The sequence below is a fragment of the Equus caballus genome, chromosome 8 (assembly GCF_041296265.1).
Source record: "Equus caballus isolate H_3958 breed thoroughbred chromosome 8, TB-T2T, whole genome shotgun sequence".
NCBI classification, from domain to species: Eukaryota; Metazoa; Chordata; class Mammalia; order Perissodactyla; family Equidae; genus Equus; species Equus caballus.
In genome coordinates, this window is record NC_091691.1 from 12,482,084 (window position 1) to 12,509,252 (window position 27,169).

General features: G+C 35.1%; 1 protein-coding gene across 1 annotated transcript in view; it reads right to left on the reverse strand.

The window, feature by feature from the left end:
* LOC138915171 (PAN2-PAN3 deadenylation complex subunit PAN3-like) overlaps positions 1-27,169 on the reverse strand; it is a 135,618-nt gene that overhangs the window by 88,584 nt on the left and 19,865 nt on the right. Inside the window, exons 3-5 of the mRNA XM_070219897.1 lie at positions 26,673-26,739; positions 24,730-24,800; positions 9,739-9,843 (exon numbers count right to left, since the gene is read on the reverse strand). Of these exons, the coding sequence (XP_070075998.1) occupies positions 9,739-9,843; positions 24,730-24,800; positions 26,673-26,736 (240 nt within the window). The 5' untranslated portion in view covers positions 26,737-26,739. The remainder of the gene's footprint in view (positions 1-9,738; positions 9,844-24,729; positions 24,801-26,672; positions 26,740-27,169) is intronic.

The window sequence follows — 27,169 nt, forward strand, 5'->3', positions numbered from 1 at the left end:
TGTAGGTCCATGTCCAGGATCCAAACCTGTGAACCCAGGCCACCAAAGCAGAGCACAAGAAACTTAACCACTAGGCCATGGGGCCAGACTCTGGATATTTTTTATTTCTATAAATATTCCAGAGCTTTGTTCTCCACCGCAATTAAACTGCTTAAAAATCAGCCTGATCCTTTCAGGTCTTCCTTTTAAGCTTTATTTGGAAGGACTAGGGCAGCATTTACTCTAAGGCTAATTTGGCCGCACTACTGAGGCAAAAGACTTCCCGTTACCCTACTTGACGCTTCATGAATTATGATGTTTTCCACATTGGTTGGTGAGAATAGGAACTATTCTTGGCCTTGTATGAGCTCTGAGAATTATTTCCCATGATCATTTCAGGAATTTCTTCTTCTACCTCAAATAGCCTCCTCACTCAGACCCTCTGATCAGTACTAAGCTGAAGACTTAAGGGGAACCTTTGCAAGCATCCAAAGTTCTCTCTCTGTATGAGCTCTCTCCTCTCCAGTACTTTTTCTTGTGAACGATAACCACCTTGGCCTCTGTGAACTTCCGGTTTGGTCTCCTCAATTAGATCACAAGGCTCCACCTGAGTTCCCTCTTCATGCACCAGACTTGGAAACTCCCTCTAGGCAGTAAGCTTGGATAATCATAGGGATCATCTCATTTGTTTCCCATCTATCAAGAATCACTGCCCTTCATCACCTGATACCTAATGTCTTGAACACTGTTGGTTCATATATTTTGTTCAGTTTTTTTACCTGTTTCTGGAGAGAGGCTAAGTTCAATCCCTGTTCTTCCATCTTGACCAGAAGACAAATCTAGTGGTGATATTCTCAGAACATAAGGTATTCTTAATTTGATTTTAAGTTACCAATATGCAAAATTTAGCCAATTCCTTGTTTTGGTTAGACCAGACACCCACTAGTAAAGAGGTGCTTTGCAACTATCATTTCAAACAATTAGTAAGAAAATCAATTATTTCCGTATAAAGTTGGTTTTCTTTTCAACTTTTATTATGCTTTCTATATCATCTCTTTCCTAAACAGATAAATTACGCCACAACTATCCTTTTGATAATGCAGATATATTTGAAGCATCAAATCATAGAGTCTATTGTACATCCTAAATACCCTCTCAAATTAAACGACATCTACCCATGTCACTGTCAGTCCCCAAATCTAGGCCACAATCATCCCTACTCAAGTTTGAGAGAGTAAAAGAGAATAGTAGAAAAAGAGAACAAGAAGAGGGGAAGGAAGGGAAAGTGAGAGGAAAGAAAGAGAAGGAAAGTTCTGTTCAATGACTTTATTGCTGAAATCCAATTAAATTGAGCAGGTCAAGTCTCCACTGTCATTGACTGAATTAAGTCAATAAAAAAAAACAAACCAGGAGATAAAATGTTGATGTTGATCTTAGCCTCACCTACTTTTCTCCAAAACCTACAACTCTAATCTCCCATCTTCACTACTATTCTTCCCTCTTTGGAGTGACAAAGGAGCCTAGTTGGGACTAATTCAAAAGATTCATGTCCAAGGTAGGGGTGCGTAGGTACGTGTGTTGGGGGGGGGAGGGTGTGCATGCGCGTGTGTTTCTTGGCAAGGGCAAGGAGCAGTGAATTATTTGGGAGGGTAGAAGATGGGATACTGAAAATGACGGAGAAAGGCAGGAAAAGGCAAGTATTTTGCCTTGATAAAATGATCTAAAAAGGCATAAAAAGATGAGACCCATGGACATAAAGAACAGCGTTATTCAGAGCTTTTTTAACTAGTCTTCAGTATTCATAAATAACACAAAACAAAGAGGAACAGGATGAGATGGAAAGGAGAAGTCAAATGGCTAACCAGAACCTCCAAGTTCACATTTCTACAAGATGTTTTTTTATTTTAATGGGTTATTTCCTCATATTTCAAACATATCCAAATATGGTCAATTTAAAATTTATCATCAAAATATACTCAACTTCTGGGTTATTCAGAAACTAACCTACTTAAGACCAATTAAGTTTCATTTTCTAAGTTAAAAGCTAACATCTAAATACTACTACTACTGTGAAATCAGTCTCATATCACAATTTACAAATTTTCTGAAGCAAACTGGGCCTTCTAAAAACACTCCAATAGAGTAAATATTATTTTCTAAATAAATCAGAATCAAATTGGTGGATAAAGTGGAAGAAAGTTGATTACTATGCTTCCAAGAGATTCACACTAGTTTTCTTTTAAACAGAAGTTCTCCTATTTATAATTTGACTATCTTAAAGGGAAAAGTAGCATGTGTGTGTGTCACAACCTGCCAAATGAAAATTAACTAGTAATAAGTTTTGCGTTACAGTAGAACTAAACAGAAAAATTTTCATGAACTCAGCGTAAAGTAATTCTCTATATACAACAGCTTGAAACTACAGGCACATAAATTTCCTAAGATATTTGTTCATCTACAAAGTTTGTCAGAGATGGGTAATACTATAAACACTATTCTTGAGAATAGCTTGATGATTTGTATCAAAATAAAAAATAAGCAGGCCCTTTGACCTAGTACCCCCACATCTAGGAATTAAAACGAAGGAGAAAAATCACACAAGTCTAAAAGATTAAGTTTAGCACATTTTAAATTTATGACTTGTTTTTAAAGAAAATGAAATCACTAAAGTATCTATTAGTAGGGATCCAGCTATATGGATTATGGTACATACAACAGTGTGCAGCCATTAAAAATCATGTGGATTGATATGTTTTTATTTACCATGGAAAAAGGCCCATACCACTCTTGAGTAAAAATAAAATAAAAATTAGAGTACAATACAGCAATTATACTAAATTGTTATTTCTGTAAAATGATGTGCTTATTCATAAGAGAAAGGAGGCTCAGTGGTGGGGAGCAATGGGAGAGGGGGAAGGGACGGAGGGAAGGGGAGAGGGAGAGGGGGAGAGAGAGAGACAGACAGACAGAGGGGATGTGTGTGTGCATGTGCATATGTGTGGAAAAGGATGCTAACTAAATACGCTCACTAAAATCTGAAGAGAGGTGTTACCTCTAGGTGGTGAGGGAACTGAGGACATTTTTGCTTCCTTCTTTATACTTCTCTGTAGTGTCTGACTTTTTTCCAATAAGTATATATAATGTTTACAAAAAAGTTTTAAGTTTGTTAAGATTTATAAATCATGAAGCCACTTACACCATTCCTTTTTCTTTGCATATTATCATCGCTGAATGAAGTGGCATTACAATAAGAATTCACATAAACCAGGCAATATTTAAACTGAGACGAGTAGAACCAATGTATATAAAAAAAGCAAAATCTCTATCTGGAGGATAGATGACATTTAAAAACAAAAACATAAACTGCTCCTCTTCCACTTAAAAGCTATTTACATATCAAAGCTCTCCAATAACAGTAATCATTAATGGTCATGGAGGCATACCACCTAGTTCATTCTCAATATTACACTCCCTATTTACATGTCAATTATCTCTATAAAGCTGGGGTGAAAAGTATTTCTCTCCCTAAAAGGAGCAAAAATATCCATTTAGGTCAGTTAGCAGGCCCAGGAGAATGAGACCATCACAGGATTCCAGAGAGATCAGAATTACTTTATATAGCTAAAACTATTTTCTACACCTATGTACATCTTCTATCCACAGCTATATAATGGTAAAACTCACTTGTCACACTGCATAGTAAGAGAGATTCACTCAGAGGCATTCTCTCTAACTAAGAATCCTGCCATATTTAATCACAAAATTTAGCATACATTAAGATTTCTCAAACATTTTTCAATAACAATATTTTATCATGAAACGGTACCAAAAGAAAGTTTAAGAAAATGCCCAAAGCATTAAATTTCAGGACTAACATTAGGCCAAATACTCATCCCGCCAGATAATCATTAATCCAGGTTCATCTAATTAATTATTTCAATAGCTAATATATAAAAGATGCTGTACTAGGCACTGTGGAGAAGAAAGATATATAAAACATAGGCACTGTGCTCTAGAAGTTCACGGTCTGGAATTCACAGATAGAGAATGTACCCTGAACCCAATTCCACACTCCCAAGAGCTCAGATCATCCATGTATCAAAAAAATATTAAATATCTATAGTGCACCTACTCTTAGCCTATAAGACAAGTTATATATACATTAATTAGAGCAATGTAAGTGCTAAGGGAAAGCGAACAAATGATTAATGCTGTCTAATTAGGTCATAAGACCATATGCTTGAATTGAATCCTAAAAGACAAGTTTGCTGAGTCAAGACAGAGAGAAGGGCACAGCAAGCAAAGTGAATGTTCAAAGGCAGAGGCAGGAAGAGTATGGTACTCTTCATGGAATGGCAAATAGTTCTGCAGCAGTAATCAGGAGTAAGATCAAGAGGCACCTTGTATACTTTTCTAAGGGATTTGGATTTTATTCTAATGACAAAGAACAGATGACAAAGATGAGAAATAAGATCAATCACCCAGGCAGTGGTTTGAAAGATAAGAACAGAAGTAGGAAACCAGATAAGAGACTGCAATAATAATAGTCCAAGTAAGAAATGAAGGTGGGCCTAAATTATAACTTAGTAATATTAAAAGCGAAGACAATTTCAAAGTTGCACAATCAACAGATCTTAGTGGCTGAAGGATGTGGCAGATAAGACAGAAGAGTGAAGAAGAGCTCACAAATTAGACAACTGAGTACTATCAAGAACCAAGACAGAAGCTAGTCTTTACAGTGAGTACAGACGACTGGGAGGATTAAAACCAATCTCTGGAAGTCAAATGTGAATAGGGAGTAGCTGAAGAAATGAAGATACATGAGATCACCAAGAGATCACTGTGTGGAGCAAAACAGAAGAGAGTCAAGGACAGAGCTTGGGAGAGTTCCTGAGGGCAAGGCCTAGGACAAGAGGTCCTCAAAAGAGACTAATAAGCAACAACAGTCTAAGAACTAAGGGAACAAAGTTTCAAGGAAAGAGGAATGGTCGACAACATCAAATGCAGCAGCGGTCAGCGAAGAACAGCTACTTTTGGGAGTCAGGGAACCTTATCAAAGAGAGCTGCAATAGAGTGGGCAAAGTGAAAGGCAAAGCACTGGGAATCAGGAGATGAATGAAAGGTAAAGAAGTAGGAACAGTAAGCAGGAAGCATTTCTCAAATTGTATGGCACAGTTTCCCAAACATACTGACCACAGAACAATTCCTCATGCAGCATTCCTTGGCTCTGGGGTTCCCGAATAGGAGAGACTTAAACATGTCATGTTTAGAAGCTAGAAGGAAGAAATCAATGTCAACAGAGAGACTGTCCAAAACTTAAGGGATAAATAAGGGAATAAATTGCTGGAGGAAACAAAGACAGGTTCTGAAGCATACAGTAAAGGAACACCTGTTTGTCTGTGACAGAAGGAAAAACGGTAAGAAACGGGATGAATGAAAATGTGGTACACAGATAGAAAAGCCGACACATGAGGTAATTCATTCTGAATGATCTCTTTTCCCCCTTTCTGAAGAACACAAGTATATTACTCAAAAGTGACAGAGAGCAAGCGAGAAGGTTGAGGAGAACGTTAAAGGTTTAGACAGCAGCCATAGAGAAGAGGAGAGAAGAGAAGGGTCTGGAATGGACTGAGGTCAGAAAGCAGTACATATAGAGTAAGGCCATTCATCTCAGTTGCACTGTAGTTCTACAATGTTTCAAAGTCCTGAGGAATCCTGGGTAGATAGGTTGAAACTTCACCCTTATAAATTCCAATCCACTCCATCTAAAGCCCAAATCACCCCATTTCTTGGGCCCTAGACACTAGAAATCACCTGAAATAACACCAAAACTTAGCAAGTAACTAAAGACTGAAGTATATCCAGTGAGTTTCCAAACCTCCCTGGGATCTTCAAAGCACCAATAACAAGCAACTAGAATTCACAGGAGAATCTGAAGGACAAGAGATTTTAATGTGAGCATTCTTCTAAGTTAACACTTCTTAAAAGAAATGCCATTTCATCAGACCACAAGAGGGAAAACCACCACCAAAAGAGGTGTTGACAAGTATGAATCTCCTAACACACCCAACAGCCCAACAGTTCTTATTCATTTACATCACTTAGGGGGTGAGCTAAAACAACAGCAATAATAACAACAATTGATGATTCCTCTCCCCACTATTTCCAAAGATCTGAAACAAAATGAATATGATTTTATTTAATATGTCACTACTTTTAGGTAAATTTTAACCTGCTATACCCTGAGAAGTTACATCATTCAAGCTGACGCCTAATGTTTATGTGAAGAATGGGAAGACATTGTTATCCCTTTGGGAAAAAAAGCATTTTTAAACTAATTTTTAAAAATATTCAAGTGAGTCAGGATTAAAATGAGAGCCCTTAAAAGATACTTAATGTCACTGCGTCAGTCTATATATACCATGATGTCACACACACATCTGAATATAACTGACAGACAGTACCCTAAACCAATATAAACAAAGACCAAATTTAGGAGTGATAAAGTGAAATTGGAGGAATGGACATTTATTTAATATCTATTACATGCCTGGAAATTTGAATCCTCACAACTCTGTAAGGTAAGTGATAAAATATTTCAATCCTAAACAACAGCATTTGAACTAGATAATCATAGAACACACGAAAAATCTTGAATTCACATAGAGATTGATCAAGCGGAGTTAATCATTCTAGGCAGAAACTGAGGAAAGACAAAAGGAAATTTGCACTTAGGTGAAATAAAGTATTGCTGATGTGGAGTTTCAGGTGACCTTCTATCTACCATCTGCTTGGTGTATAGGCTGAGATCACGAGAAAAATACAAAATGGAGAAACAAAAGGTGGCCAAGAGTATTAAGTATTGGATAAAACTGGTGGCTTGGCAATTAGGGAGATCTCTGACAAACTGACAGCAGTTTCAACAAAATTTTGATGACACCGAACTGCAGGCATTCAAGAAATAAATGGGTAGTAAAGAAATCAGGGAAAAGAACAGAATCTATTCCAAGGGTCCCCAAGTAAGAACTCCACAAACATAGTAATGGAGATCAGATGGGCATTATGAATATTTCAAACAGCCATATGAAAAATAAATTTAGCCTCCATCGAGCTACAACAGATTAAGGAAAATACTAAGTTTCTTTGAGTCTCTAATCAGCATACTATATATAAAATGAAAGTATGAATCACTGTTTTACAAATGTCATGTGCTCAGTAAAAGACAGGCTTGGTAGAAAATAAATAGAAAGATTATTAAGTACTAAAAGATTGGGAATCATGGGGCTCTTGAAAAAATCCAGCACCAAAGAGAAATGCAATTATGAATGATTCAGGTAGAAACCTTCGGAGAAAGTTTCTGATGTTGTTTTAAGGCTTTTTGTTTGCTGGTTAGTTGGTTGGTTTTCTTTTGTTTTCAGAAGAGAAAAAACTTCTAAAGATGTTAGGTCAGGATTAAGAAATCAATGTAAAGAAATGTTTAAAGTTCCAGAAAGAAAGGCAGTTAAAACATCACTGAGAAGAAGATGAATCACAAGAAAAAAGGACTGACCTTACAAATACTACAGAGTTATAGATCAGTTGCAGTCCATGTTTGGAAAACATGGGTTCAAATTTCTGCTCCTCTACTGACTACTGTTTAACATCACTTAGCGTTTCTGAGGACGTTTCTCCATTTAACAGTAACATCTGTCCCATAAGCTATGAGGAAGACCAAAAGACATAATACATGTAAGGAGCTTAGCACAGTGCCTGGCACACAGTAACTGTTTAAGAAACACAGCTATAATTACTAAAATAAAATATAGATACATATCTCTCTGACCTTCAGATTGAGAAGACCCAAGCTCTAAGGAAAAGAAACAAATGAAACAGGAAAGATTTATATATCTGGCTACACATCCTTAAAAATTTTTTATGTGAAAAATATAAAATATTTTTAAGTAAGCATCATACAAAACTAAAAAAAAGGTATAGAATTGATTTATATAAATTATTTTTCCTATACAAAAGAAGATAAAAACCCCAACAGGGAAAAAAATGTACCGACGTAATCTTTGCTCTGCATAAACAACACGAGGTACCCAATTTAGGAATTCACAAAGATAGTAACGGAGACCAGATGGATATTTTTCAATACTTCAACATGTGACTGATAACGTGAGGTATTTTGACCCTCTGATATTAGACCAAGCTAATAAGGCATTCTTTATGTCCTTAAAAGAAAATAAGTATTTGAAGCATAAAATAATAGTACTATTTGAAACACCAGATTCCGATAACACCAATTCAATCTTTCGCACACTGAATGCAAATAAATCTACTAGAAGCTGTTGTACTTAAAGCAGAATTCTAACATACACATTCTTGTACTAACCTAATGATTTTGGAAGCTGTGCTAAAAAAGAGGTGCCTCAAAAGTGCCGCTGGGATAAGCGGGGCAGTTGTGGGGAAGACGAGTGGCTACACCTCTGCATTTAGCAGTGTTTCACCCCACAACCTACAAGCAGTTCCAGCTCCATCTGTATCTGTTCTTATTAAGTTGGGGTCCAATTTATTTTCAACCTTTCTTTTTAAAAGTGAAAAATAATTCTAACAATCCCCATCAAATCTCCCTCTTGCTGATTTCAAAGATAAAAATTCAGTAAACTATATCGATATTCTTAATTGACATATTCAAAGCTTTCCAATGAAATTTCAAGTATATGATTATGTGTAGCCTCCCCCACTCGAGTTTTTCCTTATTTTTAGAAAAATACTACCAAAATTTCAGTTGGGGTAAATACCATGTTTTGCGTTATTTTTGGAATAATTTCTTTATTTCTGTGCCCAAGGCAACATTAGTAACAGATATTGCTATGTTGTTAATACTGAACAAACCAAAATGTTGTGGAACCCCTTCAATAATACACGGTTGATGAAGAAATAAAACCAAGTTGTTAACCCTGCTATATCTTTTCTGCATGTGGTACGTATACGTGGGATTATAGGCTTTTGGCTAGCAGCATATTAAAAACACCAATTTACTCAGAAAGTTTGGCAGGAAAGATACTCTACCTCCAGCTAAACTAAAATTTTGATTAACAGAACTATATTATACAATTAACAATTTTTAAAAATGAGAAAATAATAACTATAATCCAAATTAAAATCGAATATAATTCAAATTATTTTGCAGGTACTTCAGAATCTTATACAAAAGCTAGCCTTTGAGTTATAAAAGTTCATTTTCATTATTCAGCACTGATAAGGCAGAATCGAAGACTGAAATGTATCTGTAATAACTATGACAACATACTACTCAAGTTAGTTTTAGAACCAATACTTGATAGGTTCGTTTACACATAATTTTTATTTACTAGTGAAAATGTACAAAAGACAACATATGGAGCTTCCTGCTGTTCAGATTCCAAATAAATTAGATTTTCTGTAATAAATTTTATAATATGACTTTTGAATGTAGTACCCTGAATAACTTTGTGTACTAAAAATAATTGAACCTAACTGTTAAGAAAATCCAAAAAGGAAAAACTAAATTTAATAAAAGAAAAGGAAAATATACCACAAGCAGAGAAAGCTCAAAAAGCCACCAAACAAAATCATTTAGTTGGTTAACGGACCACTAATCTTAACTTTGATTGAAAAAAAAATCATGTAAGTGTATCAGCTAAGCCATCCAATCTCACACCCACCACCCCACACAGACACAGAAAGCAGCCAAGATATTCACTTTCAAAAAATGTCTCATAAAATGATTTTTACCTGTAAATTGTTTTCTGTGACTCTGTTCCACCAAACCATATCGATGGGTACTCCTGATTTACACCTGTCAGCAAGGCAGCCAATAGGGTTCTTTGCTTTTCGCGCCTTTGATCCCATCGGATTTCCATCGGAATAGGAAACAAGTAAAATTTCTAAGACACTCCCTCTAATGTCCTTATCACTACCCGCTATTTCCCACCCCCGCCCCCGATACACACCTCCAAAATACCCCACAGTCCTAACAGGCTGAACAACATTATATAAAGCAACAGATGTTTTAGAGAAATACATTACAATCTGATTTTATAAGACTTTAATAAATAGAAATTAACTAATCAGCAAAGTAAATGCCTTGCAAAATTTTTTCCACTGGCACTTACCTATTCTCACTGCAATATGAAGAAATGGCTTCAAGGGCACCAAATACAGGTAAAAAAATTATCCAAACTGTTTTCTTTTTCTGCGTCCCATCTCACTTATCTTTTTCCTACTGAGAACTACCCCACCTAAAAGCAGCAGCTAATTCCTAAGGAATGGATTTTCTAAATTTTTAATATTCTATGCACATTAGGCCAGAGTACAAATCACTCTGTCTTCAGTGGGCATTCAACTTAAAGTACTCAATGAAAAGAAATAACTTCAAACTTTAAAAAAAAAGTACACAAATCTCATTGGTCTTATAAATTCAGTAATTTGAACAGACTGATATTGAATAAATTGCCCAATAAAAGCATAAATTCATTGGCTAACATTATAACAAACTTAGTAAGTGATCTTAATAGTGGTTGGCAGGGCTGTTTTATACATGAAAGTTAAGGACATGTTCCATCATCTTACTTCTCTTAATCATAGCAAATTTGCACTAAATTGCATCTTAAAGGGAATTTGTATGTATTTTTATCCCTTTAGCGAATACTGATTCATTTTTTAGAAGGTTATCTAATTTAAGACCTGAAATAAGAAAATCTATGTTTACTCGTTCTGTCACAAGACTGCTGAAGCAAATACTTAAAAGTAACTTTCTTGCAAAAAGGTGTCATAGCCAGAGAAATATATAAAATACATAAAAAACAATTTTTCCAGTATAAAGACAACCAGTTTGAGGAAAAGATTTGATTTCTAAATTTCAAAATGACCTTACAAATAATGGCTATGGAAATTATTCTACGCACATTAGATTCTCCACTCCACAAATGGGCTCTGCCGTGTTGTCTTTGATTTAAGGAGGAAAAAGCCATTAAACTTGCATAAGAAAGGTAACTAGACTACCTACCTACCCGTTATTTATAGCAATGGACAATGTTTCATGGAGCTAAAATATTTTCACCTCTATGCAATCTTGGACTGATTCAATTACCCTCTATGTCTACTCACAAGCAATTTTTTGGGGATGATAATAAAAACGTACCCTTTGGAACCATATTATAAAGGAAAGAATTTTAGAGTAAGCGATTTCTAGTAACGTAGCTCACAACTGTAAGGCTCTGACACACAGCAAAAATAAGATAATCTTCATTAAGCCTTCACTAATTTAAAATTTATAATTTAGAAAACGTCTGAGCTAAGAACTATCATAAAATTTCAACATATCAAAGAATACTTATTTAAACAAAATCACAACCTGTCAAACAGAACTTATACAAGGACACCTAAATTCCAGTCATATATTCGAAAGCAAAAAAATTATTATTTTAAAAGTTCTTCTGTTACTCAGATCCTTCACAAATTCAGACTTGCTTTGGATCCGGTTATTACAATTAGTGCAATTAATTTTCTTATAATAGTGCATAAAGCAACACAGAAAAAAGGTTTTATATAAATCCAATGTATCATTCCTCCTCCCCAATAGCTCTCATTATATGTTTCTTATTTTTCCAAAGACGAATCCATCACTCCTCTCCATCACCCCATCCCCACAAAAACCTATAATTAGCCTAAGGCCTTTCCTCTTGGGTAGTAGGGATCCCCTAACACATGCCATTGTAGATTTAAGTTTCTGCAGGAAAGTGCCAGAGATTCAAGTCTAATCCAAAAGTAAAACCTTCTATGTGATTCTGAATGAAAAGCCCTAAGGTACCAATACCATTTAAAACAACATTGTAAGCAAGAGAAGACAAAATAACATCAGAAAAGAGATGGTGGCAAGAGAAAGTATGATGGTGAGGCAAAAAGATATAACATAGACGTCTCACTGCATATGTTAATTATAGTAAAATCTCATCTGTAAGCAAGTTTCCAAATTACTTGAACTAGTATTTATTCCTTGAAGAAAAAATGTACTTTCTTTTTTTTTTCTTTTTTTGGTGAGGAAGATTGGCCCTGAGCTAATATCTGTGCCAATCTTCCTCTATTTTGTATGTGGGACACCACCACAGCATGGCTTGATGAGTAGCATGTAGGTCTACACCTGGGATTCAAACTTATGAACACCAAACTGCTGAAACAGAGCATGCAAACTTAACCACTACACGACCAGGCTGGCCCCAAAATGTATTTTCAACTAAACATCTGAGAGCCTACTTTGTATCAGTAACCATCCTAAGTACTTGGAATACAATAATGCATAAAACACACACCTAGTAGGTAACAAAGTCACGCAAAGAGAACATCCTCGTTGTGATATAACAAATGCATATATAATCAAGGTACCAGTAGAGCAGAGACAAAGAAGGTTTCACAGAGAAGGCAAATGCCTGAGCAGTTTTGAAAGAGGAGTAAGTGTGCCTAGATAGAAAAAAAGAGTGAGACTGAGAGAAAGATGTATTGTAAGCTAGGAAAACCGTATACACAGAGGCATGTGGGCACTGCGGTTTTCAGGAAAAACCACAGGTATTTGGTCTACCATTAGTAGAGGGCCAACCGTGACAGCAAAAGATGAGGCTTGAAAGCAATAAGAAACCATAAATTGTTTTATATCCCACGCCAAGGAGTTTGGACTTCACTCCACGTGCAGTGGGGAACTCCTGAAAGCTTACGAATGAGAAATCAACTGAAAATAGGTAGACAAATTAATGCACTCTGGCAGCAGTCCAAGTTAGGTTTTCGCAACCTTAGCATTACAGACTTTGGATAATTCTTTGTTACGAAGGCTGTCCTGTGATTTGGAGATGTTTAGCAGCATCCATGGCCTCGATCCATAGATGCCAGTGGCACCAAAGCCCCAGTTGTGACAACCAAAACTATCTTCAATGCCCTCTGGAAGCAGGGGGACAAAACTGCCCCCATGTGAGAATCACTGTCTAGATGAAGGATGTGAACTCAAGGAAACTGCAATGGAAATGGAGAGCTAAGGCCTGGCTGGGGAAAGATCTGCTGGGTTAAAAACAACTATTGGTGGGGCCAGCCCCATCACATACTGGTTAAGCTCAATATGCTCCGCTTCAGCGGCCTGGGCTCACAGGTTTGGATCCTGGTGTGGACCTGCTCCACTCACCAGCCATGCTGTGGCAGTGACCCACATCAAGTGGAGGAATACTGGCATAGATGTCAGCTCAGGACTAATCTTCCCCAAGCAAAAAAGGAGGAAGATTGGCAAGAGAGGTTAGCTCAGGGCTCATCTTCCTCAGCAAAAAATAAATAAAATAACCAACTATTGGTGAGTAACTGAAAGTAGGAGGTAAGGGAAATGGAAGAGTCAAATGAAAGATGAGGAAATAAAAGAGGCAAATGAAATTTTACAGGAAATGTTTATTTACCCCTGAAGTTATTCCCCTCGAGTTTTCTGAGTTCGGGAAGATCCAAACTCCTCCCCTTGCCCTTAGCTTCCAGCAATCGTTTCCTAGATCAATCTTGAGAATGTGATGATCAAAAAAAACAGTAAGTTCCCTTGTTGATCCTCCACCCCTGACAGCCTTGCCAGTCCTGGTTATTATGGAATGGAAGCATTTTAAAATGTCACGTCCTATTGGTAAATAACCAGCTTTTCTGCTCCACCTCCTAGTAAGTTAGTATTACACATCAAAATTCTCAATCTTTTTGTTTCTGTGGTAAAATATTCAGCAGAGCATGTAACTTTTATTTCTCTCTCTCTAATACATACAATTTTTACTTTAAGTCTGAAGATTCACTACAAAAGTGATTTTTATCATTCTTCACAAAATCTAAATAAACAGCACAATAAGATAGTATAGTTGAAAATAGTCTTACCCTTTTTATTGGGCATTTAAAAAAAAAAAACAGCCTAGGGCTTGAACAAAAGCTCCCAGGACAAGAAAAAGTTTGAGAATGTATTCTAGATTAGCACTTCTCAAACTGTAATGAACAGATGCATCTTCTGAAGATCTTGTTAAAATAAAGATTCTGATTTGGTAGGCCTAGAGTGAGACCTGAGAGTCTGCATTTCTAAAAGGGTCCCCAGACTGCTAGCACTGCTGGTCTGGTGACCACACTTTGACTAGTAAAGTTCTAGAGAATGTCAGAGAAAAGACCTGGATAAGAAACAAGCAGCAGTCCAAACAGAAATTGGGGGCTCTCTCCACAATGAAAAGGGACAGGGGTTCAATAGCTCAACATCACCTCGTTATAGCTTGCTCTACATACTCAGAGCCTTAAAGATCATCACTCATAGCCCCTAAGGCCCTGGTTCCTCAAAACCTCTTACCCTAACCCGCTAAAAGCTCATTCTAAATGTTTAGGACTAACGGAAGTCTGCTCTCCTTCCTAACAAATGAGATAAGTCTCTAGACTATGTCAAAAGAAAGAACAGTAAAAGTAAATTTTTAGGACTGTTTTAGTTGAAGAGTCTAAATGTGTACACATTTTTTTTTTCCATTCATTCATTCACTCAACATTTCAGCATAAGGCTCTCTGCCCTTCCTAGAAATACAACGATAAAATCTATTCTCTTCCCCTAAAAAGTTCACAGTCTGGCAAAAGAAAGATCTATAAATACCACTGCTTTTATAGAAAATGTAGTTAAAGCTGCCAAGTAATAGACCAATTTTCAGTGCACAATTCTTCTGCTAAATTGCAAAACAGCATCAGCTTGACAATGCTTCACATTACCAGCATGTTATTGTGCCTCATAATCTAATCATTAGTAATAAACTAGAGAAATCTAATTGTTATTCTAAGACGAAAAGTTTCCAATGCCCTGAAGTTTAAGAATCCCCTTTGAACATCAAAAACATAGTAACTCTGCTTTCACTTTTGTACTCTGAAACCACAAATGATGATTTAAAGTTACTATGAAAGAGACTTTTAAATGGCTTGCATCTTATTCATCAGAGCATCTTTACATACCTGGAAAATAGTAGTACACATATATGAAATATTATCTCCCTCCAGAGAATGCTTAATGAATATGGTCATTCATTGCCTTTTGCAGTAATAACTCAGCAACCTACCTTGTGCCACTCCTAAGGGTCTAAGGTCTACAAATAGAAAACTCTGGCCTAGAATTCACTATATATTTATTTGAAAATAAATCTGCATTTCTTTTACAACCTCTTCTGGTTCACAATGGTCTTCCTTCAATTAATTAAATATCCTAACATTTTAGCATATTTGTAATTATGAGAACTAAATATAAGACTCTAATTCCATTGACCATCAGTGGTCAATCCAAACTCATTGGGAAAAAATAGAACACAAACTGATTTAAACCATTTGGATTTTAAAATCAAATAAATTAACTAATTTACATAAAATCATCAACACCAGGAACCTGTAGCTGATTTATTAGCTAATTAGGTGTGTTAATACACTTGGATTTTAAAGGCTCCTATACCTAACTAATTTATAACAGTAAATTCAGACCTACGAATCACTGTATCTTGGGCTCCAATCAATTTTCTCTGTAAGTAAAAGACTTAAAAATCAAAAACATAATAAGTCAGCCTCAAAGGTTATGTTGTATTTTGTCCTGCAATTCATTATCAATCGTGGGCTTTTCATAAAAATGTGTTAGGTTCCTCACATTCTCACTGTTTAAATAAAAACAATAGTATGATGGGATGCGCAAACAAGTCTATAGAAAAAACAGACTGTCATTGTTAAAGACGCATGGGCAGGTAAACATCTATAAACGAAAGAGACCTTTTAATTCATGGAGTCAATATACAAATCAGTATAGGATGAGAGGATGAAAATAGGGGATGATGCTGAGTAAAAACAGATCTAAATTCTATCAAATGTAGCAGAATGGGATTTACATACAAACATATATCTTTAAGCTCTGCTATGAGTCAGATCCCGGGGAAGGAGTCTCCCAATATTATCTACATAAATTTAACAAAGCCTACAAAGCAGCCATTACTTCTGTTCTCAAAACCTAAACATTACAATGAAGTTTCACGCCATCAAAAATGACATCAGTTGGACTAGCCTTGCTAAGAAAGGCCACATTCAATTTCTAAAGGACTGGAACACCAAACTGCAACTTCTTTTATTCTTTTGCTTTAGTGTGGAACCAGAACACAAGACGTGGAGAAATAAAATATCATGCCAAAATTATTAAAATATTTTAAGTGAAAGTGAATAAAGGTTTTTCTTTAAAGTCATGAAAATTAGTTCCACAGTAAACTACCAACTGTAATGATTATAAAAGTTTGGCTTTTTTTAAAGATTGGCACCTGAGCTAACAACTGTTGCCAATCTTCTTTCCTTTTCCCCCTCTGCTTTTTCTCCCCCAATCCCCCCAGTACATAGTTGTGTATTTTAGTTGCGGGTCCTTCTAGTTGTGGCATGTGGGACGCTGCCTCCACGTGGCCTGATGAGCGGTACCATGTCTGCGCCCAGGATCCGAACCAGCGAAACCCTGGGCCACCGAAGCAGAGCATGAAAACTTAACCACTCGGCCATGGGGCCAGCCCCTATAAAAGTTTTCATATGAATTATAATCCCTTATCAAAACCAACCATCATGCTAAAATGACTATTCGCTTATTAGCAAAAGGTTCCCTTTTGATTTATTTGTATGTGTACCTTTGCTTAAATTCAATCATGAAATGGAGGAAAATATCTTCAGAAATACTCTTTACTATAAATTGAACTTAAACTAAGGTAGTGGCGAATCAAGAGTCATCTCACACACATTCAGAAACAGATAAACATATATTTTAAAATCACAGAATCATAAGCCATAGAAGACTGTAACAACTGCCATTTGACAAGCACAAGGCACTATGCCAAGCACTTTATACCCATTAATGTATTTAATATTCATAATTCTGTAAGATAGCCACATTATAATACCAACTTTACAGAAAAGAAAAGTGAGGCTTAGACAAGGCTAATATACCTCATCTTTAATCTCACAACTAACATAAGCTTGGGTTCCAGAGCCTGTACTCTTAACTACGATATTCTGCCTCCAATTCAAAGAAATCTACTCCGCATTCTCTAATATTCCCTAATATATTACAATCTTAACATTATTCTGACTAATCCTAAAAGAACCAAAGACAGATTCCTAAAAGAATCCATCTGTGAATCTAGTTGGCATGGATGGGATCAATGAGAAACAAGAGCTACAGAGACTTCATTCAAAGAAACAAAATTACGCAGTTCCCCCAAGCCCATTTTCAAAAAGCAAGAAGAACAAATCTTGGGAATTAAACAGAGTTGGGGAAAATTATATAGTTTTGGCTAAATTTAGCTTAAAACTTAGGCTAACATGTTTGTGGATGAGAATTCTAAACTCATCTTTACTAATTTATTCCTGACCCCTACTTCCTAGGAAAATAAAGATCAACCACCAGCAATGAAAACCTCTTCATATCAGCTTCTACGCTTCGTAAATACGATGACCGGAGCAGAATGTAAAGAAGCCAGGCAGAGCATCTCAGAGGGATCCACTAGTTTCCAGGTTCAAGAAGGAAATGCACCATAATTGTACTAAACTATCATTTTTAGGTAAGAACTCAAAATCCCCAAAGCTAAAACTAGATAAAGACTAGAGCCAACATACTATCTATAAAGGTATGCCGTTTCAGTTTATGTGTTTAAACATGGTAAAGCGTCAAACACCAAACCACAACACGCATCTAACAAAAAAGCCTCCAAAACAAAAATCTCTCGTAAGATTTTTTTTAATCAATCAATAAGACAAAATTCCCTTGAAATCATAAATTTGCAAGACTTTTTCTTGACTCAAAAAAAGCAAGGGGTCACTGCACACAAAGTACCATTAAAATAAAGTACAGAAAGTGCTTTTGAACTCCTAATTTGTTACAACAAAATTCAGTCTGCTCTTTCTAAAGCACATCTTTATCTCAACACAATCCTGGAAGCTCAACCTGGAGTACTCTTTATTTAGCAGGAAAATAAAATAAAATCAACCCTTTCAACGTTGAGTCTTTCTCTATAGAAACAATCATATTTTTAAACAATCTAATGTTGTCATATTTTCAATCTAATGTTACTTGCATAATATAAGAAAACAATGACTGAGTCACTAACTCATCAGACAGGGAATTACCATGCCATTTTAACAAACATGAGCTTAATATTTTTTCTTTTTTAATGTGCTTAATAAAAGACAAGCAGAGTATGACGTTTCAAAGCTGATGGAATAAATTATTTGTGAAATTCAATACCAAAAACAAAATGGGAGGAAGAGATTGAAACATCTGATAGAAGATACTTAAATCTCTAAAACATACACAAAGAGCTTACAATGAACTCAGAAAGGATAACCCAACAGAAAAATGAGCAAAGGACATGAAAAAAATGTCAAGGGCCAATAAACATAAAAGAGAAGTTCAACAGCACCGGTAATCAAATTTAAACAATGAGGGGGGTTTTTGCCTATAGAATGACAAAGATACGCAAGAGTTTTACATCTCAGTGTTTTCAAGGTTGCAGAGGTTTCCAGTTGCAGAAAAACCAGCACCTATGAGTAGGAATATAAATTTGTGCAGCATTTCTAAAAAGGAATCTGTCAATTACCAAACGTTTGTGTATTCTTGCCCTAGAAATTGTGTTTATAGAAATTTACACTGAGATCATCACATAAATGGAAAAAGCAGCAGGCGTAAGGTCAAATCAATGTTCTATCTCCTCCTCTGCATACTACCAGTGGCCTCTCCACTACCTCTCCATTTTTCCCACCTTATAAAAGACTCAGTCATCTCACCCTCTCATATTGCCCTAGAGAGATTTTCTTCTCTAAAATGTAAATAAATGTTATCTATATTATTCTAGGTAAATTACTTGATCTCTCAAAACTTCCATTTCTCAATCCAAAAAATGGAAAAAACACTGTTTCTCAAAGAATTGTTGGAGCAATCAAATGATATAATAAAATATACAACACAATTTATAAAAGAATTATTTCAATTTTCCATATTAACTGGAACAAACACAGAAAATCACTGTCAATATAAATAAAACCAAGTTTCTGTCTGCCACTACATTATGAGAAAACTCCAGATGAATTTTCACCAAATTTGAAGGATGTGTGAGAGGCTAACAGCTGTGTGGGGAAGAAGCAAAGAATTAATGTTGGGGGAGGAGAGGCCTGAACACCTCAGAGAAAAGATGGACACCCTCAGAGTAACTACTGGAGAACTGCTTTTCCAGTGGGCAATTCCAATACAGCTTGATCCAGAGTGAGTAGCAACAGATATTTATTTATTTAATAAGAGTTAACAACTCCCAAACAAGGCTAGAAAGGTTTGGTGAACACCGTGTATTGCTACCAATTAACAGCTATGATTTATTCGGCACTTGTGTGCCAGGAAATGGATCTCATTTAGTCTTCACAAACAACTCTACATAGTAGGTACTAAGTATTATTATTCTCATTTTGTGAATGAAGAAACAGAAAGGTTGAACTAAGCTTAAAGACACAAAGATAATCAGTGAAGAAATAGATACTCAATTCAGATTGCCTGGCATCCAACTCCAAACCCTAAAACCTTAACCATTATTTAATACTACTAGGTTACTACTGTTCCCACTGTTTGTTCTTTATGAGAAATAAAAACTCATCAAGAGTCTCTGAGCAAGCTACAAACAGGAACCATGGGTGCTCCTGTGCCTATGGGAACTTGGACTCCAACAACACTACTAGTTTCTGCAAAGGACCCACTCATACATATCTCGAAACCTAAAACCTCACCTACATCTGGCTTCACCTGGGATAGTGCACAATCCCACAGCTTGGCAAGTGGAGGCGAATGAAAGTGTAGTCAATTCCAATAAAAGAAGAACTCTGAGCATATTAATTTGGAATTCTAAACATGATTCTCCATAGAAACATTACTGCACGATACTTAAACAGGTAAAAGAGACTAATATGGCTGACCTAGAAACCTAAATACTAAGTAAAACAATGCCTGAGAACATAAATCAAAAATTTAAAAACAATGGTCTTACAGGTGAAGTTTTAGACTGTGATTTCCATTAAGATTTCAGTTATTTTTCAATATCTTCTCGATTTTCTCATCTTTTATTTTTCCTGAGATCAATACTTGGTTTGATGTTCCAGAATGGGCCTAACCATCAAAAGGATTAGGGAAGGCTTACATTCCAGATTGTCTATGCGATAATCCTATTAGTTTCTCCAAATTTACTTTAGTTTTCTCTATAAAAGAACTCTACCACAAATACTCTCCAGTTTCCCTTTTATTCCCTGTTTAGTTCCCTGGAGTAGAAATAACGTAAAAGTTATCTTTCAAAGACATTAGAACAGAAAGGCTACCAAAAAAAAAATTCAAATGCGAAATTAATCAAAAAACATACAATACATATCATCAGTAAATTTCATAGTAGAGATGGCAGAAAGAAGGACGGATGCTCTTAAGATAGAGAACAGTGGGAAGGAGGTTCCAAACTGAGATCAAACAGGGAAGGAAGCAGAGAAAGTACTATTAGTGAACTTCCACCTGAAGCAGAACAATCCAGAACCGGGCCTCCACCACCTACGTCTCCTCACAAATAAGCTATCAGCAGCTAAGGCAGCCCCTTTTGATCTCATGTCCCTCATCCTAACCAAGAGCTATAAAATCAAGAACAGAAGAAATAAACATGATACTTCAGAAATCTTTATCCCCTAAGTCCAAAGAACTATACTTGTTATTAAAACCTAAAAGATTTACAATTTTTTGTAACAGTGAAAATCTGTTATCCCATTATTAGAAATAAAATGCAAATGCCCAAGTAAAGCTGCATATTGATTGAAACACCATACTAAAGTACAACTAAAACAAGAAATGTAAAAGACAGGCACCAGAGCATTTTTTGCTTTAATGGAGAGAGGTGGGAAAGCTGAATAGGAAAATGACTAGATGACAAAAAAAAAAAAAGGGCAAAGAAGGGCCAAGAAAGATATAAAAGGGGAAGCCAAGAATGTCAGACGCAAATTTCGAAGGCTTCTCACTTTGCCTAAGATTTGTCTCAATCATCTGTGGTTGCCCTGCATAAAAACTCACAGCTTAGCAAGAATAGTTAGCAAGATATCATAGGACTGAATCACTTCATTTATGAATATCTGTATTTCAACTAACTTTGTTACAAAGATACTTTGTTCCCAAAGGATTTAAGGAGAATTTTACTGCTGTCTAGATCACATTTGTGATTCACAGTGACTCTCAAGTCTTTTTCTGTCATACCAGTTCTCAACCTTATCTTTCTTGCTGTTAAGGTTTCCTCACGTATTAATCTCTAATATATTAATTCCCATTTTCAACAAAACTCCATCTCTAGTGTTTGGGGGGACTTAACTCTCCCACAGAGTATATAGCCATAATTCAACTTCTTCCACCACCACCCTTGGCCAACAATAATTATACACATTTTCAAATAATGGCTAGTTTTTCTATCTATAAAATTAGGTATTCCTAATACGGAAAATAAAGAAAACAATCAGTGCTTCTCAAGCATCAATTATGGAAGATCACTTTTTTAAAAATTTCCTATACATCATGGTCCTATACTTTTGTAAAATAAAAATAAATTACTGGAAAAGTGATCACATATTTGGATGCTGCAGTATTATCAAATTGTTAAATGAGTTTCTAAACATTTACTTTCAATGTTTTAACTTACCTCCCTACAGACAGGTTAACAAATAATTCATGGACTAGCACTGGTCCCTTGATACTCCATGAGTGGTAGTGCTCTAAGGCATATATTCTCAGTATACAACTCTTCAGGAAGTTTTTCACATAACTAACAACAATAAATCAACCCAGTTGAATGGCTGTGAACCTCCTTGGACTGTTTTTCACATCCCACATTTCATTTCAGTAAGTCCCTATAGATACAAGGACCTCAGCTGTAGTTTCTTAGCTTATTTATGATAGAAAGAAGAAAATTAAAAAATTTACTGAAGATCCTAACTCTCTAGTTGTAAGCAAGCAACACTTTCTGCTATCTGTTTCTCCATATTCAAAAATGTCAACCCAAAACATCTTTTCTCCATTCACTTTTCTGAATCTAGAGAATTCTCTGCTACTTCGCAATCATCAGATATTTAAATTGGCACTAGTTAATATGCTGCTGGGTAAATGTTCTCTAGTAGGTTCATGTATTCCCTCTACAATTAGATTTGAGGAAAGCAAGAAAAACATCAGTCCATTCTTTTTTAATTTTCCACATACAAGACAGTTAGACTGCCTACAGTAAAAACACCTGACTGATTGATCTGATCCCAATAATTCACATACCCGACAGGGAAAAAGCAGCATATCTGGCCCAGGGATTGGTCCAACTGAGATTTTCAGAAAATGATTTACCTAACTAGCTATGAAACAGTAGTATGGCCTAACTACTTGTTCTCTGATACCATTATGAAATAAATATCATTGAGTAATCAGGACAGCCTGCTTAGATCAACCTGGAATTATAATTAAATATTTACATAAGTTGGAGTTACTTCCACTAAAATTACATCATTAAACAGACATTATGAACTACTACAACAAGAGAAAAACAGATAAAGTCTCCACATACCTTTAATTCACAATGTGTAGCATGCAATACTCTTATGCCAAGAGTATTTCCAATACGAAGAGATTTTAAACCTTCTCAACTCAACCATTAACAATTTAAAAATACATGCAACTTGTACTCACACAGATTGCTAACCATATAGCCCACTATTGGAAAAAATCTCTACGTCCCTACATGTAATTTTAAATGTAAATGGCAAGAAAATATGGTCCTTCAAAGACACACTGTGAACCCTGAATTTCTAAGTAGAGACTGACACACAGGTCCTTTCAGTTTAGACAGACATTGAGTTTACACTATGGCAATTATCCAGGCCATGCTCATCATTTCACAGATGTGAAGATTACAGACTAGAAAGTTGGCCCAAGGTCACAAAGCTAGAAATCAAGCACCTCAAAAATCACCGCATAGTACTCATTTCACTATAATCAGCTTCCGTTAGGATATATTCTAATATTTCTCCAAATATTGAGGTCACATTTGTAGTAATATTTCCTTTTATTATTTTTCTTTACTAAAATAAATTTTAAAAGAATGGGCACTATATCTTCCTTTTTCCAATCTCCAGGGATTTTTGCCATTTTCTCAAAAATAAGTATCAGTAGCTCTAAGTCATATATTTCAACTTTAAAATACATTCCACCAAACTCTCATATTAGAATACTTTTAAGCATTTATTTGCCATTCTAGTTTTACTTTCTACTTATACATCAGAAATGTTACTTATCATGGGTAACTGATTATTACTTTAAGGATATAAAAAGGCAGAAGGGGACCCCCTAAGACTACTTAAGGGCTTTTCACTTTCCCCCTATACTACATAGCTCCAGATAACTTGATTTCTAGGTTGTACGTGCTTTTCAGCATTTTACTGTTCCCTTCCATATTGACAGGCTTTGTCTATTGTCACTTCTCACTACCGCCAATGAGTCTGCTTGTGTCCAATGCTATTCCACTTCTACTATATGGATTTAGAAACCACATATTCCAATTTATGAGAATAGTACGTAAAGCAAGAATAAACGCGTTCTTGGTGAGAGCCTATAAGAAAGTCTATAAAATCAACCCATACATTTTAATCAATCAATTCTAGTTGCTTAAAAGCATTTTATAATTAATTACTTCCTTCTTCTCATCTATGTTTCAAAATGGGGATTTAGGTATATGAGGTTTTGGTGTTATTTATACCTGACCCCATAAATTTTTTTGTCTTGAAAACATCTAGTCTCTTTGAAATTCATTTTATACTACCCTCAATCAGATACTTTCTAAACTAATCTTAAGTTTATATCAGTTTTCTAAAATTAATATTCTAATATTCTTTTCTTTTGGGTCTTTCTTCCATTACTTAGGAAATTGAATTAGTTATAACCTTACAGTAATTGCCACCAAGATTTTCAACCTCCTGAACATCTTTAGCTGCAACTGAACCTAACCAAAAATACCACCTTCTTTAGATTATCATTACTAATAACACAATGATTCTCGTTAAGACTCAAAGGCATCAAACTATAATAAAGTTTTCATTTCTACTTGTCACAAAATCAGTCCCTATAAAATATTTCCAAATCTATGCATGGTCTACCAAGCTCAATTCCAAACAAAATGAATTAAATTTCTAATAAGAGAAGATTTTAAATTGTTTTCAAACAATTGGGCCAATTATGAAAAGTTAAAGATTTTAAGTTTGCCTTGTAACGAGGAGTTCAAATTTGGGGAGATCTCTTTGAAATTTAGACACAAAATAAAGTTAAAACATGATTAACATGCCTACAGTGGGTCACATTAACAGCAACTACAACATTAAATTAGATGCTATCTTAAAAAAAGAACACATTAAGATAAAGAAAATGAGCAAGAATAAGCAGAAGGATTTCACCCCTTCAAATAAAATGTCTCTATTCCATGCACAGAGATCAAATGAAATTCTAGATATAATATATAACAAGGAAAAGGGTAAACAATAGGCAAGAAAAACGTTACAGTCCATAAAAAGCCCTCCCTTCACTTGAGAGAATATTGACCATTATGTAGGTAACACACCAATGTCACCTCTACATTCTATTTAGTTTCACGTAAGTTCAACTTCACCTACCTTTCTTCTCTGAGAGATGTTGAGGGCACCAAAGTCATTAAACAAGGACGAAGCAGGTGAAGTTAGAGCATCTGGAAGGTAAGTTACGTAAGTTTCCACAGAGACAACTCAGGTAACCCACAAATCTAATAAACGTTTAACTTGACAATGCTTATAACAGTAATAAAAATCATATACCATAATAGTAGTTAAACTCAACATCTTGCATACAGTGGATGTTCAAATATTTTGAGTGAATGAAACACAAATTGGAGAACACTTCATTCAGCCAATACTCAGTACCTATTTATTCAGAAGCTATATGGATTAGGATGCATCTGCTTGCTTAGAACCCAAAGAAAAATCAAATAGAGAAAAAAGGCAAAGATGACTCTTAACCACATTATTAGGAGTCTGTAGATAAAGAAAGTCAGTCTACCTGTAGTGAATGTAGTGAATGTTTGTGTTCTTGAGACTAAATCATGAGAAAAATAAAAGGGGTAGCTGGGGAGGAAGCGCAGTCAACCACACACCGGGATCACACTTCGATTTTAACCCAGAGGCAAGGCCTTAAAGCCATCAACTCTCAGAATATTCCAGATTTTTAAGTTTATTGCTACATATTTGATATTCTTACTAAAAAGATAAGGTAAATTAAGTTTTTAAAGATGGAAATATTAAACATTTCAAAACAAACACGAATTTCAAAGCTTTATAGGTTCAAAGTTCTATTACTCCAGAAGTTATAAATAAAGGTATATCTCTAAACTGTTTCTCACCTAACAAATCAGAAGAGTTTTTCAAAAGGCATGCACGATATACACTGAAATAGTTTATCTTCCATTTTAAGCTTTAATCTTACGCTTCTGATTAAATTATCTGTGAAATCTTAAAAAATATAGTAAATGTTCCCATTTAAAGGAAACTTAAATCTCTTCATAATGCAGTACAGATAGATAGCTGCCTAATTTCTCTGGCTTCTTCTGCCTGGGTTTTGATAATCTAGTTCTTCATTAGAATTAACATTAATTTAATGTAACTAATACGCAAGAGAAAGAAGCTAATAAAATAGTAAGACATAACGTATTTTTATGTAATTTATACATTCAAGGCATTTAAAAATAGGTAATATCATTCACCCTTTATGCTACCTTTCATAGCAGTTAAAAGTCAGCACATAAACTCTATGAGAATGCTAAAAATATTACAATGCTACCAATTAGTTTCTAATAATTTTATTCAATATTAAAATGTTGCTTTTTTTTCTATAGCAAAAGAAACAAAGGCTGAAATTTCCAAATAGTGAAAGAGATCTGATACACACACACACACACACAAAAATGGCTATCACAGGAAATAATCAACATGCAAATTCTTATTCTCATCATTATTAATAATTGTTAACACTTTACTGAAGCAGAGTATTAACACTCAATTGTTAGATATTCTTTAAAAACCATTCTTGAACATTTATTTTAAAAATAGGATACAGAAAGATATCTGGCAATTCTATATCAAAAGCCTTAAGAATGTCTATAATTTCTAAAACAGTAATTCCATGTCTAAGAATGTTTCCAAAAGAAATAACTCAAAATATGAACAGAGACTTATATAGTCAACTATTGGAGTGTTACAGTTCTTAAAAAAAAAAGGAATAGAAACAAAAATAGTTAAGTAAATTATGAAAACAAACAATAGAATTCAATTTATAAGGAACAACACTCATAATTTAAAACTATATTTAATGCCATCTTTATTATTATGTATATACTTATTATTATGTATATATGTGTGTATGTGTATATAGATAACCAAAATCTTAGTTATCTCTGAGTGTGAAGATAACAGATCATTTTTATTCTCTTCCTTATACCTATCTATAATTTTCAAACTTTCTACAATGGATATATTGTTTTCAGAGTCAGAAATATATATATAAAAGAGAGAAAGGGACCAGGTCTCACCGTGGCCTGCATACGGCTTGGCACTGTCATTCACAAGGCTCGGGGAACTGCTACTATTGGTCATTCTCTGAAAAATAATACACATATGAAATCACTGAGAAACACAGAATTAAGAATATCCAAGCAATTAAATTAAGATTGACCATCTTTGCTTATTCCTCTCCAACCCATCTTTCACATTACTGACACTCTAATCTTCCTATAAATGTTGCTGCTTGAGTTACAATAATCTATGCAAAAACTTCCAAATCCTCTAACACACCAAATGAAAATTTTACTCACTAGTCATGTATTTAAAACCAAAGTTGCAGGCCTATTTTGAATTGCACTTCTATGACTTATTAGCCTGGGCAAAATATGTAACTAGATTTCTTTGTCCACAGAATAAAAATTCCAATATCTATCCGAGAGGATGTGAACTAACTATACGTAAAGGCAACACTTGCTCTCTAATAACCTCTCCCAACACATACTGTCCTTTATACTCCTTATAGTTT